The following is a 20,927-nucleotide window of genomic DNA, read 5'->3' as shown; positions in this document are numbered from 1 at the left end:
TGTTTTATTTTATTTTATTTTTTTAAAAAAAGATTTCTTTTATGACTTCCAAGATAAAGTGTTTATTAATCAAAGCTATTCAACTTCAATCACTACCTTAAATAGCAACTACATTAAACAACGCTAATCATCGAATAAAATGATCTACTACCCAAGACCCCAAGAACGACTATAGAAAGTGAGATAAATGCTTCATTGCAAAAGAATAGAGGTCTTCCTCCTATCCATGATAGACGAATCAAAAAGTAAAAGATTCGACCCGGAATTATTCCATTTTCATGTAGCAATTCTTTAATCAATCCACGATGCATTTACCATCTTAGCCATAAAGCCATAACGATCTGCTGCCTCATCAATCTACAAAAGGTAACAAATCATAGGTTAGCCAATAAAGTCATACCCAATATATTTGACATGAAAACATACTATATGATACTAACCATTTTTTGTGTTGGGCGTCCTGCTCCATGACCAGCCTTGCACTCAATTCTACCAATAATTGGGTTCTTTTGAGGGCTATCTTCCAAGCTTGTGCAAAGAACATGCTGCATTGTCTGCAAGTACATATAATAAAATCTTTCAAGGAAAGGAAAGGCGTTGTGCATTTACTTGGCCATAAGAAAAAGCACGCAGACTTTGCAGAGTGGTAATGTGAATAAGTTAATGCACTAATGTTCACATTCATGTAATAATAGTTGCAAGTAATAGTTCATGAGAACTTACAGCCAGTAACTTCAGCGAGTGCAAAGGCACCACACGATCATCATGATCAGCTGTCAATAACATGGTAGAGGGGTACTGTGCAGTTTTATCGGATGATTGCTCCCACGGTCTCCTAACATTGTGTAAAGGTGAGTACCTGTAAGCAAAAATGCGCTCTGCTCAGTGTAGGAAACTAAAAATAGATGAATGGGATCTGAGTTGTAATACGACATCTATAGGCTGAACCACCAAATGTCATCACACTCATCTGCTTCTATTAACAATCATTTTCTCCTTCTGGTCATTAACCGACTGCATGGACTAACAAATGGCAGATCTATCAAAAAGAAATCAAAGTACTATGCCAAAAAAAACGTTGTCTCACCTAAAGAATTAATATACTTCATATTAAGTACTCTGCCAATAAAATAAATGCCTAATGGCTAATACAGTATTACACTCAGAATCACCTTGCATGCTTGCCATGTCGGACAGACCTTGCCACATTTTTCAGTGAATAAATCACATGAAAAGCCTAAAAGTTCATGTAAAATTTTATTCAAATAATAATTTTGTATTGTGTACATTTGAAAATTTTCAAAACCAGAGCACTATATCTATACGCTTGACAGTTGACACTCACTCTTGAAGACATGATACTACTTACTTTATAAGCCAGTGGAATTCCTCTTCTTTATCAGAGCAACCATAATCTGATGTCCAAGCATGACCTGGAAATAGCTCAAGTATCAGCAAAGTGTATCAATCGTAACAAAGAACCACTTTTATAACGGAATACAGCAATATTCACTCACCAATGGTAAATTTGTGAAATCGGAGCATGTCCATGACACCAACATGAGCCAGAGCACAGCCAAAGATGTCAGGTCTCTACATTCACAATTATTACAGTAGAATACAGTGGGTTAACAACAGCATGGGAGAAGTTGAAAAAGTATTATTAAGAAAATACCCAAAAAAAAAAAAAAAAAAAAGGGTCTGTGTGTGTTGTTTGGGGAAAGAGAGGGGGGGGGGGTGTGCTAGCAGATACCTGATTAATACAAGCACCGACAAGAAGCCCACCATTACTTCCACCTTCTATGCACAACTTTTTTGGCTGGGTATAACCATTAGAAACAAGAAACTCAGCAGCAGAAATGAAATCATCAAAGCAGTTCTGCTTCTTTGCAAGGGATCCTGCCTTGTGCCATTCTTCTCCATATTCACCACCACCCCGGATATTAGCAATGCAAAAAATAGCACCAAGATTTTTTAAGAGAACAATGCGACTGACACCAAAGGATGGTGTGATGCTAATGTTAAATCCACCATAACCATATAATAAGCATGGGTGTGAACCATCCAAAACAATTCCCTTTCTTGAAACTATGAACATTGGTATCTTAGTGCCATCTTTACTGGTAACAAAAACCTGAAAGCAGAAGAGAAAGAAGCTGATAAGAGTAAAATAGAAACATGTGCGCCTAGACAAATGACTCACGTCCAAAAAGAGGGAGGGTGGAAGACTGGAAGGCACAAGAAGCTTGCGTTGAGAGAGGATACAAGTTGACAGAAAACAAGACAAACCATTAAACAGACAGAAACAATGACATAATTAGCATTCAATTCTGAAAAGTCATTTGCTTTTCATGTATTTGAACACGAACACGTAAGATTTAAAGTATACTTCAAAAATATTAAACAAACTACATACAGAGATTAGACAATCTGTACATCCAATAAAATTAAAGTTCAATTTGAAAATAATCTGCGAACAGAATAAGGACAAATCGGTACAAAAGATCAATAATACTTTGTGATTTACACATAGTTGACACATTTTGGATTTAGCACTATTCACCTAATCCCTTTTGATTGTATCTTGTCATTTATACATAATGGAAAATATAGTCATGTGGAGTTTTGTAAGATTCGTCTCAATATATAGTTTCAAAATATCAACTTCTGATAAATTTTGCAATTCAATCTTTATAGATTAATGATTAAATTGGAAAAATTGTTAAAAATAATACAAACTTTGAGCGATCCGCTAAAAACAAGTCAAACTTTTAATTATTTCTAAATAATACAAACTTTAAGTGATATTTGCTTTAAACGAGTTATTTTACCTACAACTTATTTAGTCGGTTAATTTTTTTATTTATCTTATAAAGTTATTTACTAGTTTTTAAAAAATAATACAATGTCACATGTTCCATATAACCTATTCATGCGATAACTAATCGGTTTTAACTTATTTAAAGCGGATAACACTCAAAGTAGGGCCGGCAAAAACTGACCCGAACCCGACCTGAAAATAGCGGGTTTGGGTTGAGATTTCTGACCCGAAAACTTAAATGGGTCGACACGAACCCGACTTGATAATTAAATGGGTTAGGTTAAGGTTGAAATTTTCAACCCGAAAATGACCCATCTAACCCGAGAAAAAAAAAAAAAAAAAAAAAAAAAAAAAAAAGAAAAAAACAAACAAACGAACAAGAAAAAACGAAAATAACTCTTAAGCCCAAGCCCAAAAATCCACCTAATAAAAGAGAAAAACCCTAAAACCCTCACATTCTCCTTCTGAAACAGGCAAACAGCCGTTTTTCTTCCTCTCTCCTTGTCTCATTGCCTCACTTGTGTCTCCTTCACTCCTTTCCTTCAGTCCTACAATCATTCCTTTAACCTTCTCCATCATCTCAAGGTAATTTTCCTCTTGAATTTATTTACATGCTTTCGGGTTTTTTTTTTCGTTTTTAAAATGTTAATTTTTGTTTAATTTCGAAGTCATTTGCTGTTTATATTCGAATTCATCATCAGTTATTAATTTTAATTTTTTTACATCTAGATGTTCTTAGCTTGTATTTTAATATCTAGATCTACTTGTTTGATTTGATATTTCTTATTTTAAGATGGCTATTTATGAAATTGTGAAAATTGCATCTACTTTCTACTACTTTGTCGTAGTGTTTATGGTTTGAATTGTTTTGGAATTGAATATACATATTATTGAAAGTTGATTTTGTATTTTATATAATCTAAATTGATGACTTGAATATTTATTAATGTGTTTTTGTTATTGTTTGCAGGAAAGAACGAACAGCAAGCCAGCATGTTAAGGATTTTGAGAAGTTAAAATTTTGTTGTAAATTTAAGTTTCAAATCCCTTTAATTGGAAGTTTTGGTTGTAAATTTATTACATTTAAATTTATTTATGATTTACAGATTTAAAGTTGAGATTCAACTTGTATTGATTTCTTTTTGTTTTTAAGATTTTTATTGGTAATAAATTTTTCTTTAATCTACCCAAAAAAAAAAAAAAAATTCAGGTTGAATAAGGTCAACTTCGGGTTGACCCGAATCTGAATAAATCAGGTTAGGGTCAAGAACTTCGACCCGAAATGCTAAACAGATCAGGTTCAGGTCAGGGGGTTTCAACCCGAACCCGAAATGACCCGAACACGAAAATGACCCGACCTGATCCGTTTGTCACCCCTAACTCAAAGTTTGTATTATTCAAAAATAATTAGAAGTTTGACTTGTTTTTGGCGGATTACTCAAAGTTTGTATTATTTTTGACAATTATTCCGATTAAATTTGTGCATTAGCAAATGTGACTAAAGAAATGTGGCAACTAATAAGATATGGAGGAAGTTTTACAAAGTAAAACAAACAGCAATAGATTTAGCAATTGCATTACACATATTAGAGACCTCATGACTAGAGTCATTTTGAAAGTGTTAAGATATAATATGTTTCGAGCTATAATTCCAGGAACTCTTCTGTCATATATCACAACGGATTTAGACAGATATATAAATCGAGAATTTAGCATCAAGGTATACATACTCTATTGTCAGTAAAAGTGTAAAACATACAAAACATGTGCATATACTCCAATATTGGAAGGTTCACATCAAAACTTAGTCTAAATGTCAAAGTCATGACTCATGAGCCAAAGAAGCACAGCAAAAGAAGATGCAGATAATAGCAAACATTCACATCACATGATATGAAAATAATAATGCAAAGACGATAGGAGTAAAAGCATATACCTGATCAACCTGAAACTCATCACGATCAAATTTAGGGACAACAATTTCTTTAAAGATCTTCAATTCTGGTACATCAGATTTTAAGTCACACTGGTAAATTATGCCTGGAGACAAGAAGCTTGTAAACCTAAAAAACACCACACTGTCTTTTCTCCTTGCAGAGATATCATCAACTGACCCAATATCAAGGGGTAAGTGATGCAACAGAAAGCCTGTTTCAAGGTCTCTAATCTCAAGAACATGTTTCACGTCATTCAAGTAACAGACAAGAAGATGATTTCCATTGACAGCATAGGCTGATTCAAGCACATCCTTCTCAGACTGTGGAATAACATCAGTCCATATTCCTGGGGCTTTCAAATCAACACGAACTAACTTATATCTTGGAGCATCCTTATTAGTTCGAAAAATAAATGCAGTATCATCATTAGCAACAGCGTCATAAGCCGCATCGAATGTATCAATGAGCTTTGTAAAAGGAAGCAACTCTTTTCCCCCACGGAAACCTTCAATCCCATTAGGGAGTGTTGTCAAATCTAAGTAGTACACTTTATTCACCACTTCACAGCTCTCTGAAGTATATAAAAGAAGATACTGAAACATACAAACAAAAAAGGTCATGGTCAAAAGCTTTCCCAAAAAAAAAAAAAAAAAAAAAAAACAATATTGGTACACAAATGAGAATATTCCTATCGTTTCAAGTTTTTAGCAAACTGCAGCACTAAAAATAATTATAAAAATAGAGACAAGTTGTCACAGAACAGCAATTACCTTTCCATCATCTGTTACCTCGGCCCCAAATGAGTGTTTTGGGTTTTCAGGGTCTCTCCAACACAAAACATCCTCAGACTGATCAGTGCCAAGAACATGATAAAACAGCTCTTGGTTAAGGTTAGAATTTGTTTCAGTTCCAGCATCTGATGTTTTTCCTTCACTGCACCAGAAATCCAAGTTTCAGATATTTCCTAGGCTCCTAGCTACATGAGCATAAAAAAACCAAACAAATTATAATATACAGCTTCAAACTTTGGGAATACAACAGTAGCATAGTCCAACCTCTCCTAATGAAGAGCATGCCAAAAAACTATTAGAAGATCCTCCGTAACAATTGGATCATTCCCACATAACCTATGCTACAAGAATATAGTAGAGGGAAATTTTCTAGGGACCTAATCCTAATCCATTGAGTGCAGTAAAACGTTCAAATTGACCTTGTATTCTTGTGACTGCCTGGGCTATCCTGAAGGTCACAAATTTTTGCTACAATGACCTGAATGATTACGCCGTTAAACAGTGTGTTTCATATACAAGAAACTTTAATCAATCTTATCTAACGCACTAATCGCGAATTGGAATAGGACCATAGGCAGGGATTCCCTAAGGAGAAGGTTGTTCGTACTCCCTTGACTTCATATCCTGTTTTGATTCTCTCTCGTTCCAACTAGGAAAGCAGCCACACTCCACTCGCTTAGTCTTGCAATGTCGCCTTTCACTATTCTATTTTCTAAACCCTCGTACCACCATCACCATCCTTGCAACTAGCAATAACCAATCCCTCCCACCTAAGACAAGCCCTTTCCCCTCTTTTTTTAGTCTCAAACTCCAAATACCCAGAAATTAGCATTTATCATTTCTCCTTTACCCTATCTCTATCTCATCATCTTCTCTGAAAAATACTAGTATTATTTTCCCTTTAATTTCCAATATTTCTTTTTCTTTTTTCTTTTTTCTTTTTTTTTGAACTTTCCAGTTCCTTTTATGTTATTTTTTAAATTTTAATGTAGAATAGAATTCCAACATACCTTAACCAAACAAAGGAATCTGAACTTCATTAACATAATGTTTTTATCGTATGCTACATAGCTGTGCCTATGATAGCGTGACAGTCATTATTTTGAAGTTATACAAAAATATTTACCAAAGTGGGCATTGAGCTGAATGGAGAGGTGTGAAGGGATTAGGTTGAGGAGAGAGGAAGTGGCGGTTTTAAGGGGTTACAAGCTAGGATAAGGGGCGCAAAAGGTTTCAAAATAAATGAGACATAGATATGCACCCTTGGGCAGCAGCCAATTGTGACAGGGTTAACAATGATAATTGCAGGAGGTAAGGAAGCAGGATGTCACGGGTAGTCTCCCATAATACATGGGGCATCAAATGGGTCATTGGTCATGAGGGCAGTATACCTAGGGGATGCTCATGAGCTGCTGGGAGCAGCACTCCCCCTTAAAGGCTTTATTTTGGTTTAGCTTTCTATTTCCAATGAACCCCCATTTGACGATAACATAATAATGGGACATTTAGTGGGCCAAAAGAGCTCCAGTGGGACTCAAAATTCGAGGTCCACCATACATTGGGTTAAGGAATACATGGGTTATGTTGGATTCCGAGACAAGGTCCTAAAAACAAGTTTGTGGACCACATGGAAGTTAGTGCTTTGGAAGCCCTAAGGTGTTCTAGTGTATGTCTAGAACGATCTTATACATGCTAGGATGGAAGTATGTACTATGTTACATTGACATGGATATGGGTATTCGATATTGGTACATATCTGAGTGTCCAATACGCCATTTTCAAAAATTTAGGACACGGGGGCACCGTCTCAACTTTGGACTCGAGTACGGATATGGCTATAAAAAAACATTTAATAATAATAATAATTATATAAAAAAAAAAAAAAACAGATAGCCATCAAGTTCCCATAAAAGTGTTAACAAGTTCTTAAAAAAAAATAGACTATCAAACTGTATGATGTAGTATTACTACTCCTAATCTAAAGATGTATGACCAAATTTAATGAAAAAAATATATAAAATACTCTTATCTACTACATGAGTACTTTAAAAAGCATAAATTAAAATCTTTTTAAAAAGAGAAAATGGAGTGTGTGTCCAAAATAATTCTCCAGCCATTCAAAACTGTATTTATTTCTCTATACTCTATATTGCTGAATAGTTGAAGTGTGGGTCCAAAATAAGACTCCAGCCATTCATTTTTTTATTTCTCTCTCTGTCCTCTATATTGTTGAATATGTTTGAGTGTTGACCCGTGACTTTCCAACCTCTTCTCCGCCATTTTTGAAGCTCCAAGAGCTTGAAGCAGTGAAATCGCAAAAGTATAGTCTGAATTTCTGAAATTTAACGGCTGTACCCAATAGCCAAGTGGCGTGTCCGGAACCGGATTCAATACTACCGACCTGGGTATGACGGTAAAATTGCCGTGTCCGAGTAACATAGAGATATGTAAAGACCTCCTTGTATAGATGAATCCTTTAGAGGTGGGAACAATCTTGAAAATTATGGGTAGACAACAATAGCATAGTCCAACCTATCCTAATGAAGAACATGCCAAAATATTACTAGAAGATCCTCTGAATGATTGGATCATTCCCACATAACCTATGTTACCAAGGTAGTTTTGTCAAACATAGGTGGTCTCCAACTGTTACACACATATATTAAAGATTGGAGACCTAATCCTTAATTCGTTATCCATGAGTGCAGCAAAATGTTCAAATTGACCTTGTGTTTTATAACTGCCGGGCTATCCTGAAGGATACAAATTTTTACTAAAATGACCTGAATGCTTACACCGTTGGATAGGGTGTGCTTCATATAAAAGAAACTTTAGTCAATCTTATCTAACATACTGCCCACGAATAGGAATAGGACCAGAGATAGGGATTCCCTTAGAAGAAGGTCATTTGAACTCTCTCGACTCCATATCCTGTTTTGATTCTCTCGTTCCCACTAGGAGAGTAACCACGCTCAACTCTCTCTCACAATCTAGCCTTTCAATATCTTATTTCCTAGACCCTTGTACCACCATCACCATCCTTCTGCAACTAGCAATCACCAATCCCTCCCACCTAATAAGGCACCTTTTCAGTCTCTAACTCCATATACCCAGAACTTACCATACATCATTTCTCCTTTACCCTATCTCAATTACATCATCTCCCCTTAATCATACTAGTATTGTATTTCCTTTTAATCTCCAAAATCTCCTTTCCTTTTTCTCTTTCTAGTTCTTTTAGTGTTGTTTTTAAATTTTACTGTAGAATAGAATTCCAATATATCCTAACCAAACAAAGGAATTTAACTACATTAACGTAATGCTTTTACTGTTATGCTGCATGGCTGTGTCGCACACATGAAAGTCAATTTGAAGTTCGTATGCAAAAAAATTTACCAAAGTGGGCAGTGAGCTGAATGGAGATGCGTGAAGAGGTTACGTTGAGGAGAGAGGAAGTGGTGGTTCAAGGGGGATACAAGCTAGGAGAAGGGGTGCAAAGAAAGGGTTCAAAGGAAAGTGAGATAAGATATCCACGCTTAGGCAGCAGCCAACTGTGACAGGGTTAATAATGATAATTGCAGGTGGAAGGGAAGCAAGATGTCACAGGACATCTCCCATAATGCATGGGGCATCAAATAAGTAGTTGGTCATAAGGGCAGTATCATGGCCTAGGGGGGTCCTATGAGCTGCAATCCCCCTTAAAAGCTTTATTTTGGTTTAGCTTTCTATTCCCAATGGACCTCCATTTGATGGTAACATAATAATAAGCCATTTAGTGAGCCAAATGAGCTTCAAATGGGCTCAAAATTGGAGGTCCATCGCATTTTTGGTAAAGGATGATAGTGATGCTGAATTTTCAAGACAAGGTCCTGAAGTACAAGTTTGTGGACAACATAGCAGTTAGTGCTTTTGAAGCCCTAAGGTGTTCTTGTGTATGTCTAAAACAATCGTGTACATGCTAGAATGGAAGTATGTAAAATCATCCTTGTATATATGGTTCTATTTGAGGTGGGAACAATCTCGAAAGCTAGTGTGTAAAACCCTCCATTAGAAGAGATTAGGAATATTCTAGAAATAGGATGTTTCTCTGTGGGTTATTCACAATGTAGGATTTTGAAACTCTTTATGAACTTAGGATTTAAGAAAATATAGTTATTGCAAATTCCAATTATGTAAGGTCACTAGGTGAATTTATAAAAAACATATTCTACAACAAAACAAGGTTAATTTTAGTGTTTCACAAAATCATTGGGCCACCTTAAGAAATTTCCCAGCAAGGAAATTCCCATATATCTTGGTCCAAAATGAAGTGCCAAATGTTCAAACAATCTTAGTAATGCTGAAGTTTTTGAGATGAAATAAAGCATTATTGTAACATAGCCCATAGCTTAAAATAGGTAGGGGCATTTTGAAAAATTTAATTTTAAAGGAAATTCAACAACTTTATTTGAACATCCCAATTTAATGAAATTAGTATAGTAAAATTTATTGGTAAATGTGGAAAACTAAGACCCTTAAAATTCTCTTACAATAGGGTCAACGAAATTCTTTCGATTAAATTAGTTTGTGATGACTGTGACTTTATCTCAGCCAAGATTAACATGATTTAACAAACAAACCAAAAAAAAAAAAAAAATAGTTTCAAAACTGATAACCATCAGACATTATACTATAGACACAAAAACTGGAATTTTGTATGGGTCAGACGTACTCAATACCAAACTTTCAAATGAAATGACAACTAACTTGGGCGGTGGATAGCGACTATAGAAGAATCCTTTATTGTCATGCGTCCAAGTAATACCACTAAACTTAACCTGTAGTACATAAAAAAAAAATAAAAAAAAAAAAAAAAAGTTAAGTAAGCATAACAATTGCTTGTAAAGAAAGACATTCTTATCAACAAATCAGAAAAATATGATATATACTGACCCAGGATAGAGTGTCAGGTTCAACCCTTTTTTCTTCAATTCTCATTACTTTGATTGTTACCCAATCACTTCCACTTGCACTCAAACCATATGCAAAATATTTGGCATCCTCACTCACAGAATAAGTGTTCAAAGCCACTGTTCCATCATCACTAAGCTGATTAGGATCAAGCAGCACCTCTGGCTTTCCATCTAGACTATCCTGGTAGAAACGATAAAACAATTATGTAACGTCAGCTAGCTAGATAGAAGAGAGACTCAATTCAGAACTACTGCACTAACAAGCAAGCAATAATTCCATCTAAACTATCAATTACATCTGTGTTAAATCATTTCCAAAATGCAGAGACCAAATCAGCTTAGGGCATAATAAAAATCAACAGTTGTGTTATGTTGCTACCTAAAGTAGCTTAAAATCCTTAAATAAGTGTTGTAAGGAAGTTCTTTGTACACAACACGTACTTTACAAGCAATAAGTTCTAGTACTGGTCAACTATGCAAGGAATTGTTCAACACTTTAGCCGACTGGAATAGCATATCATAGCATACTTTCCTTAATTAACAATGCACGATATTGGTCAATTAACTAGAATAGCATATCATTCACAAAACTTGGTACAAAATCAGCAAATATTATTCTATTTACACCGAGCTGACGAGCTGAGAATTCATAACAAATATGTCCTTGTGTTGCTATCAAAAGACCTTGGCTCTCAGAGATTTTTTCAAGCAATAAAAAAAACACAGGTTTCTCCCTCTCCTCTTCCCGAATATATAGCATGTTTAAATTCTTTCCAATATTAATCTAGAATCACTTGTACTTCTTCCTTAGAGTGAATTCATCTCTAACTATGTTATCCTTACTGATTTTATCTTATTACTACGCCCCATACACTCAAGTCTCACCTCATCATTTGAATTTAGCTTGAACTATTTCATCCAATTTATAAGAATTCTACACGCCACCCACAGTGTCCACCATCATCTTTGCAATGACAATCTCACTATATACTTGTTGTTCCAAATCCTTCTGCTATAAAATCTAAACAGAAATCGTTTCCCTAGAATCTCGAGAAGACAACCAAATTAACTAATCTGAATTTGATTAAAAGCAACACAATTGAAGTAGAAATACCAACACTCAATCATCAATTCAGTAAAAATAAACACATCTTACACTATATAACATAATTATATATCATCCCATGCAAACCTCAGGAAAAAGATATTGAACTCTAACAGTCTAACACTACAAACCTGAACATAAAGCACACTTTGCGGTTGAAGGCCAGAGTTATGGAAGTAGAAAAACTTATCACAACGCTTAAATGGCGGATAAAACCGCGGATAATCAAAAAGCTCGGTCATCTTCTCCTTAAGCTTATCTCTGGTCTCACATTCTCCAAGCACAGAATCAGTTAGCTTCACTTGATTCTCAACAAACTCTTTCGTTTCTTCAGAATCCGGATCTTCAAGCCTAAATCATCCAAAACAAATCAAAATTCAAACAATAAATCATCGAAATATTACTTAAATTAAAAATGTCATCAACAATAATCATCCAATACAAAAACCTAAATTCACTGAAAACTCAACCAAATTCAAACAGAAATCAATGAAAAAATAGAATCGCAGAAGAAAATCGAAACGCTAACCATCGATAAGGATCGGCGATTTTGACGCCGAAGTAATCGTCGACGACGGAATCATCACGGCGAGAGAGTGGATAATGCAAGGGTTTCTGGAAAGCAGACGCCATTGAAGAGAAGGTTGAGGAGGATGAAGAGGTGAGAGGAGAGAGAAAATGAGGAGGATGGAGTTTTCGAGGCTGAGTAGTGAAATGGTTAGAGTTGAATTTGTGATTGGATACTGAAACTGAAGAAGAAGAAGAAAAAGAAGATGGATGAAGTGGAAAGGTAAACGAGGAGGAGCGAGGGAAGAGGAGGATTTTTCCGCACAATTGAAAATTGGGATATCCGATTATGGGCTTCTTAGCCAACATTTTTACGTTCGAAAGGAAAGTGATTCGTTAGGTACTCTACTAGTACTACGGATACCAGTTTAACGACCCATTTTTGTGTGGCTGTGTTCATGTCATCTTGTCGATGGATTAGACATTAGAGGAACAACAAGTCTTATTTGCAGCTGATCATACCGTATTGCCGCTTGTAAAATTACATAGTATCTCATAAACTATTGATCGAGTAGTCTCTATAACACTGATGATGTAACTTTTATAACTCTAACAAAATAACCTCCATGATGACTGGTCATACTGTGTAGAGCTAACTACATATAAGTATTTGTGTTAGAGGAATTTCTAATACATACGCAGTAACGTAGACACGAAGTACATCATCGATTTAATTCAGTTGTAATGGTTTGATTTTTGTACATACTATTGAGATTTGATACATTTTACTTGACTGCAGATCATGTGAAGTCAAGTTATATTCGTCTCAATTTATATTTTTACATATTAATAATTTGATGTATTAGTAATTGAAACTACGCACGGAAGTACGTAGAATGAAAAGTATACCATAAATTGAAATAGCTAAGGGTTCGTTTGGCATTGCTGTGGTTTTCTGTTTTTTGGTTTTTTGTTGTATAAAAGTATATGATATATGTCACATAATGAATCAAAGATTATTTAAACTTATTAAAATCATAATAATTTTGAAAACTGACAACAAAAAAGTGGAAACACCTTTTCTTGTTTCCTGTTTTTGGTTTTTAGTTTTCAAAAAAAAAAAACAGGAAACTAAAAACCAAAAATGATGTCAAACAAGCCCAACTATTTTGTGAAATTTTCATGATTTCGAACTAAAAGTGAAGTGTCTGGTGTCATACCCATGTTTGAATGTCGAGGGTCTAACACGGGTACGTGAGGTGAAATGAAGAGTCCAAGTAACAATGCGTATATGAGATCCCAAGTAGCTTAGGACAATATGTCCTTAAAATAAAGATAGCATATATTACTCTCATTATAATACATCATAAGGTAATAAGAAAACTCGATACAACAATTTATGATGATGATGTTGAGGACCATATTACTAGTCAATCCATGAAGCATCCACCATCTTAGCCATAAAACTATACCTATCAGCAGCCTCATCAATCTGCAATAGACATGAATCAGTCATCGTTTGTGTATCATGAACATGATAGAATCAATGTTTATCATGGATTTAAAGAGGATTTTTTATACAATTTGGTGCGCGTACCTCTTTATGTATTGGACGTCCACATCCATGACCAGCCTTGCATTCGATCCGCCCTACTATTGGATTAATCTGTGGACTCCTTGTCAAGCTTGTACAAAGTGTATATTGCATAGTCTGCATTATCAGCAAGAAAACGAATAAGAATATACAGTTCAAACCAATAACAAACCACAGTTTAGAAAAAAGCTCAAATTTCTATAATTTTGATCTAGGTATGTGAAATTATTGCATGCTAGCAAGAAAATCACTCGGCACAAACAAGAAGAAAATGGCTAGTATTGAGAAAATCTTTAAAGCAGAGGTATTAACTGAATTAAAAGGTATACCAGTATACTACAAGTTAATATAAGCGAGCATACTTACTGCTAACAACTTAAGTGAGTGCAACGGGACAACACGGTCATCATGATCAGCAGTCAGTAGCATTGTTGCTGGATACTGTATGTACCGGCCTGAAGAGTTTTCCCATGGCCTTCTAACGTTATGAAGTGGTGAATATCTGTGACGTATTCATTTCAATCAGAAGTGTCAAAACCTTAACTTCGTACTTAATATAAACTAAGCTATTACAGTACTATTATCAAGATGATTAATCAATCCAATTCTAAGCTAGTCAGTTATTACATTGCTAAAATTGAGATGGTTGGTAACTCACTTAATTAGCGAATTAAACTCCTCCTCTTTATCTGAACAACCAAAATCTGCAGTCCATGCATGACCTATAAACATGGACCATTGATCAGCATTAACATATTTAAGGAATTCAAGTGTATCGACTTCTCAATTAACAACGGTGGATTAAAAACTAACCAATAGTAAATTTGTGAAATCGAAGCATGTCCATGACACCAACATGAGCCAAAGCACAACCAAAAAGATCTGGCCTCTGCCACATTCATAAGAAAAAAAAAAAAAAATTGGTGATTAGTCTTATTACTCCTAATTTCACATATCACATCAAGGTCATCAACATCATAGGAAATAAGATAGACTTTTAGAAAAGAATGGAGTACCTGATTTATGCAAGCACCAATTAAGAGACCGCCATTGCTTCTACCTTCGATGCACAACTTGGAAGGTTGTGTATAACCATTCGAGACAAGAAACTCTGCAGCAGAGATGAAGTCATCGAAGCAGTTCTGTTTTTTTTCTAATGTGCCTTCTCTATGCCACTCTTCACCATACTCCCCACCACCACGAATATTTGCAATGCAGAAGATGGCACCTAAGTGTTTCAGAAGAATGGTACGGATGACACTAAAACCCGGTGTTACACTTACATTAAATCCACCATAGGCATATAGTAAGCATGGATTCGATTTATCTAAAACTACATCCTTTCTGGCCACTATGAACATTGGTATCTTTGTGCCATCCTTGCTGGGTGCAAATACCTGGAGAACGATTGCAGACAGATAATTCAGTGACAGATAGATAACAATATCATCAAGACATATAACTCAAATAAAAACAGAAATTTTTACAATAGTGTAATGTAATTAAGTTGGTGTCACTTCTACTTACCTGATCAATCTTATAGTCAGCGCGATCAAAATTGGGAACAGAAATTTCTCGAAATATCTTCATTTCTGGAACTTCTGTTGCTAAGTCACAATGATATGTTATGTTAAAGGTAAGGAAGCTAGTAAATAATATAAACACGGTACTATCATTCCGCCTAGCACTAATTCTAACAGTGCCAATGTCTATAGGTAAATGATGCAGGAAAGCCCCTGTCTGAAGGTCCCTGATCTCGAGTACATGCTTCACATCTCTCACATAACACGCAATAAGTTGGTTTTTATTAGCAACCTCAGTCGATACAAGTACATCCTTTTCAGATTCTGGAAGGACATCAATCCAAACATCCGGTTCATTGAGATCAACACGAACTAGCTTGCATCTCGGAGCATTCTTGTTTGTTTTGAAAGTAAACTTGGTATCATCATTAGCAACATAGTGATAAAGTGCATCTAAGTCATCAACGAGTCTTGTTAAAGGAAGCAAGCCATTAGTGTCTTGGGCACTTCTTAGGCCATCATGTAGTAGGGAAGAAAGATTTAGATAGTAGAGTTTGTTCACTTCTTCACAATTTTCCTCAATTTGCAGAAGAAGATACTGCAAAAACCCATTAGATTATTAGCTTACAAACCAATAAGGTCGTCGTAAGGAAATAAACATAGAGGAAAGATCCCAAAGCATATGTAATAGTTTCATACAGAACAATTCTAGGAGGTAGACATGTCTATATTTGATAGAGTATAAAAACATATTCTTGGGCCTCAACCATCCGCTTAAGCTTTTTGTTGAGTTGGTCCACTAACATGGTATTAGAGTCAGCGTGGGTTCAAATCTCATTCACCCCTCTTTCAAAGTGGAATTAATTTGCGCCGGGTATGAGAGGGACTGTGCTGCATCCACATAAGTTTAATAATAGTCCCAAATATTAGTAATTTGTTGTTACCTTTCCATCATCAGTTACACGAGGGTAAAATCTGTATCTAGGATGCTCAGGATCCTTCCAGCATAGAATATCTTCGGACTGATCCATACCAAGAACATGATAATATAGTTCGTGATTCAGATTTATATTCGTTTCAGTGCCACAACCTGTGCACTCTCCTCTGCATAAAAAGTACATAATAATGACTATTGGAGCAACTTATTGATAATTTATGTTTAATATCAGAATTTGATGCTTGTTCATGATGAACAAAATGGCTTACTTAGGGGCAGGATATCGACTGTAGAAAAATCCTTTATTATCATGAGTCCAAGCAAGACCACTGAACTTGACCTGCCAAAAATAACATTAAGAAAAACATAGTAGTAAGATTTCTTGCAAAAAGAAAATCATCAGTGTTTCAGTAATGTAACTTGAATTTGATTTTTTGTCTGAAATTTATAACTCTCGAACATGTTACATGTAACTAGACTAATACTAACCCATCTTATAGTATCAGGTAGAGTAGCTTGATCCGCGACACTCATAACCTTTATGGTAATCCAATCACTCCCGCTAGTGCTTAGGCCATATGCCAAGTACTGAGCATTCTCGCTTACTGCACAAATGTGGAGAGACACGGTTCCATCCTTACTAAGCTCATTTGGATCAAGCAACACTCTTGGCTCACCGTCCAAACTATCCTGTCAATCAGTTAAGGATTAGTACACATGAAAAGACGAAAGCTTATCATTAGTAATAGTATACGTGACTATTAATTTTGGACGGGATTAAAAAATATGATTCCTAAAACCTGAACATAGAGCACATCTTGGGGCTGAAGACCTTTGTTGTGGAAGTAGAAGTACTTGTCACCGCGTTTGAAAGGCACTTGAAACCTCTCAAACTCAAAAACCTCCTTTAATCTTTCCTTAATCTTCTCCCTTGTTTCACATGTTTTAAGCAGATATTCTGTGAGTTCCACTTGACTCTTCACAAATTCTTTAGTTTCTTCTGAATCCGGTTTTTCCAACCTTGATTATAGTTGTTAAACCAAGCACATTAGTCATACTTAACGTATAAAAGCTAGATTTTTTTTAAAGGTTAGAATAAGGGCCCTATTGAGCCGACACCTCTCACGGAGTCAAGGTTTAGCCAGCTAGCTCCGCAGGTCATCGCTTGAGAGTAGAGGGGAGAGGTAAGGGAACCCTCCTACTCCCAAGTATTTTGTAGTTGGTGGGGCTCGAACTCGTGACCTCAAAGTCACAAAGTGAGTTCCCTACCAACTCACCAACTCCACCAAGCTTTGCTTGATTATAAAAACTAGTTTGTATGTTTGCAAAACACTAATATTTCCTCTATTCACTTAGTTTTGTAGTTTTGACTTGTCACCACATACACAAAATAAATCACGGTATAATAAGTGTAAACTATGTGAAAAACTAAGTTGTCAAAGACATACAACAAGTCAACAATAAAACAAATAAGTATCCACATTAAGTTATTTTCCCACTATTATAAAGGTATCACAACTTTGTTTATGGTCACTTATTAGTTAATTATTCTCCTAAATTGTATCCGCTTGTACTATGGAACTATGTAGAGATAACTCAACCGAAATCCTAAGTCGATAATTGGACCTTTAAAATTATTTTATTTATACCTACCCGGTTACACCATGTATCCATATCATCCATCTTATACATTAAGGAGAAGGCCAGGGTCCTACCATATCTTATACGAAATTAAGAAGTACATAATAATAATTATATATGAAGTATAGACTAGTTGAATATGACCCTAAGATAGAGTCTTGATTGAGTTTGCTAAAGTATTCTCACCTTAATGATAACTTATTTTTTCAATTACGGAACCACAAGTCCACACCCTAGTTGGTTGACCACGACATCATCTTTTACAACTTCATAATCTAACGAACAATTTATTAAACAAACGTATACCATTCAATCAAAACACAAAATAAACTAACAAATGAATATTTAAGAAATATAAACGCGGAAATATTGAATTTTTAAACATAAATTAACATTATTGAAAATTAATATTAATATCCAACTTTTTTCAAATCATATACTATAAAAAATTTTAAAAAAACCAAATCGGATTGATGTGGTGTATTATCTAGTAGACTAGTAGGGCTAGTACAGCTACTTATAATATGTCGCATGACAAAACAAAAAGCTAGTCTTTCATGTAAGGGCTACATATACATATTGAATAAAATATTACGTACCATCTATAGGGATCGGAAATAGGAGTACCATGGTAGTAATCTATAAGAGACTCATCGCGTTGTGCTTTGGGATACTTCAATGGTGCATCTATAGTAGATAACGATCCCATTTCTTGTTGCAATGTTATAACCCAGAAATTATATTGTCTTAGAAGATATGAAATTTAGTGCAATTTTGCAGCCCTTAAAAATAGATTAAAAGGAGGAAATAGAATATAGGATGTCGCCAGAATGACTTAAAAGAAATAAAAGGTGGAACAGTTGGAAACTTGGAGTATTAGTTAGGCAACTTTATTTAAAATAATTAAACTTTAGAATATGATGTTGTAACAATGTTATGAAAATGTTTGATTTTATTTTAGGTATCTTCTCAGGATTCCTAGTTCCTGGCATTTTAAAGAGGCAAAATTAGAAGTTTTAGTGGTTTAAGTCATTGGGAGCATTAAATAATGGTGTAAGGATGTTGTCATTTTAGTGTATACTGTTGCCATTTTTATTGGTAAACAAATTAACTACTTTGGTTTTCCATTTATGAATTATGGAGTATGTATTACTCAATAGTCAAAACTCAACGTGTTAATTTCTCTTTAAACGAAATCGAAAAAAATCGAATGATTTGATTTATCAAATACAAGTATGAATTATTTTTTCTTCCCCTTTGATTATTTGAAGGGAACTTTTTGTGCATAAATTTATCCACAACTATTTATAATGTTTATGGTGGTAAAATCATGTAAAAGTAGATTAGTGACAGATTAGCATTGAAGGGAACATGTTAATTTTAATGTATTGTTTGGTTAACAACATTAAATAGGTGAATTGGCAATAATTGATAAGGTGGATGTTCTTTGGAGGAGGGGAAAAAAAGAGCAAATATGGAGGAAGTGAGACTTCAAATGAAATTTCACTTCTGGATTCTCACGTAGTCTCGTCCAACAAAACATCAGAAGTAAGGGTCTGTTCTCTTACGTTGAAGTTCAGTTCAGTTCAGTTCAGTTCAGTTCAGCTCAGCTCAGTTCAGTTCAGTTCAGTTCAGTTCAATTCAATTCAGTTCAACTCCTAATTTTCTTCGCTTATAAAATATTCAGTTCAGTTCAGTTCAGTTCAGCTCAGTTCAGTTCAGTTGAGTTCAGTCAATGAGAACAGGCCCTAAATTACCATGTCTTCCATTAGAAAACCAAAAGTCATTGGAATTTCAATTTCCCATATTGTTAAACAAACAAACTTAGGACAACACGCATTAACAACATATGTTAAAATGAATCTAACAACAAATAGCATCTAGCTACATTCAATGTATCTGGACAAGTTGGAGAAGTCATGATTAGAATTTCTACTCAAAAGTAAGAACTCCTTTGCGCAAAAAAAAAGTTCCAATCCAAAATAAGGTACTTAAGTAATACTCCCTTTGATTTTTCTTTTTATGTCCACGAACTAAACATAGCTAGCCTTAGTTACATAGTTAATACTCCGTACTTCATACTCCAATAGTCCAATGTTAATTCTTTTAATTTACATAATTAACTTTCTTAATTTGTATTGGTAGAAAAGAGTCAAAGACACATAAATCATGATTGCTTGATTAACTTCTTTTTTTTTTTTTTTTTTTTTGGCTTTGATTGTTGTTTATTTGTTTGATTAGTTAATGGAACATTAATGTCATCCCCTTTAACTACTGCTTCGGTTGTCCCCCCCCCCCCCCCCTTTTTTTTCTTTTTTTTTCTTTTTTGAAAGAAGGGTTGTCCCCATTTCTACAACCTTAATTCCTTAATTATTTGAATTTCATTGGTGTACTCTTCATTTGATTTGCTAGTCTTAGAATTTGAACTAATTACCTTCTAGCTTCTACACCATAATAAGTACTTATGAGACTAATAGGAAATCAACTAAATCTTTCTACAAATAAGCAACCACTAACAACATGAGTTAGGCTCTTTCAAAAAAAAAAAAGTAATTGCATTATTCAATTCATTCTCCAATTACTTCATTACCACACTTAATAAATGCAAAACTAGTACCTAAAAATAAGAAAGTACGGAATCCTATATTTCATTAACTATTGTAATTTGAAACACTAGAGAGTGAGGGATAGCTCAAGTGATTAGAGCTTTCTTCCCAATTCCAGAAAATCTTGGGATCGATTCTCACCTCTGGATTTGTGGCTCTCTAAAATCAAAAAAAAATTGAAGCACTAATCCAACACTAATGACATGTACCCCACCACCAGCTATCACACGTGAAGCCGCGGCAACACGGGAAGTAGCCCGTGAAAAATCCACAACTCTTTCCAGCTCCAGGGCACCACGAACAAGTGCTATAGAGCAAACTCCAAACACATTCAGAATTTGGGCAACAATCTTCATCCTTGTTGCAAAACTCGTGGACAACTTTGCACCCGTCGTCGAGTGCTTCTCCTACTAGGGTTGTGTCTGATTCAAGCATGATATTCGAAATTGGAAAATCATTAGCATTTTCACCGGTTGTTGATGCAGTGAAAACTATCACAAGGATACCAATTGT

The 20,927-nt window shown here is 35.0% G+C and overlaps 2 protein-coding genes across 2 annotated transcripts; both read right to left on the bottom strand.

Annotated features, from left to right (window-relative positions):
- Nucleotides 1-278: 278 nt before the first annotated feature.
- On the bottom strand, nt 279-12,497 carry LOC110703651 (prolyl endopeptidase-like). The gene is made up of 12 exons (XM_021881444.1): nt 12,136-12,497; nt 11,738-11,957; nt 10,482-10,682; nt 10,296-10,366; nt 5,529-5,691; nt 4,758-5,351; nt 1,754-2,134; nt 1,518-1,593; nt 1,370-1,433; nt 724-859; nt 441-554; nt 279-357 (listed from the first exon to the last, which is right to left on the bottom strand). Exons 1-12 carry the CDS (start codon nt 12,480-12,482, stop codon nt 292-294), a joined length of 2,433 nt encoding a protein of 810 aa, XP_021737136.1. The 5' UTR covers nt 12,483-12,497; the 3' UTR covers nt 279-291.
- Nucleotides 12,498-13,417: 920 nt separating this feature from the next.
- On the bottom strand, nt 13,418-18,623 carry LOC110703650 (prolyl endopeptidase-like). Its single transcript, XM_021881443.1, has 12 exons — nt 18,408-18,623; nt 16,968-17,187; nt 16,657-16,857; nt 16,437-16,507; nt 16,175-16,334; nt 15,235-15,828; nt 14,724-15,104; nt 14,521-14,596; nt 14,366-14,429; nt 14,074-14,209; nt 13,711-13,824; nt 13,418-13,605 (listed from the first exon to the last, which is right to left on the bottom strand). The coding sequence occupies exons 1-12, from the start codon at nt 18,515-18,517 to the stop codon at nt 13,540-13,542; spliced, it is 2,193 nt and encodes a 730-aa protein (XP_021737135.1). The 5' UTR covers nt 18,518-18,623; the 3' UTR covers nt 13,418-13,539.
- Between the last annotated feature and the right edge of the window lie 2,304 nt (nt 18,624-20,927).

Source organism: Chenopodium quinoa, unplaced genomic scaffold (assembly GCF_001683475.1).
Source record: "Chenopodium quinoa cultivar QQ74 unplaced genomic scaffold, ASM168347v1, whole genome shotgun sequence".
Taxonomy (NCBI): domain Eukaryota; kingdom Viridiplantae; phylum Streptophyta; class Magnoliopsida; order Caryophyllales; family Amaranthaceae; genus Chenopodium; species Chenopodium quinoa.
This window is presented reverse-complemented; position numbering and strand designations above follow the sequence as displayed.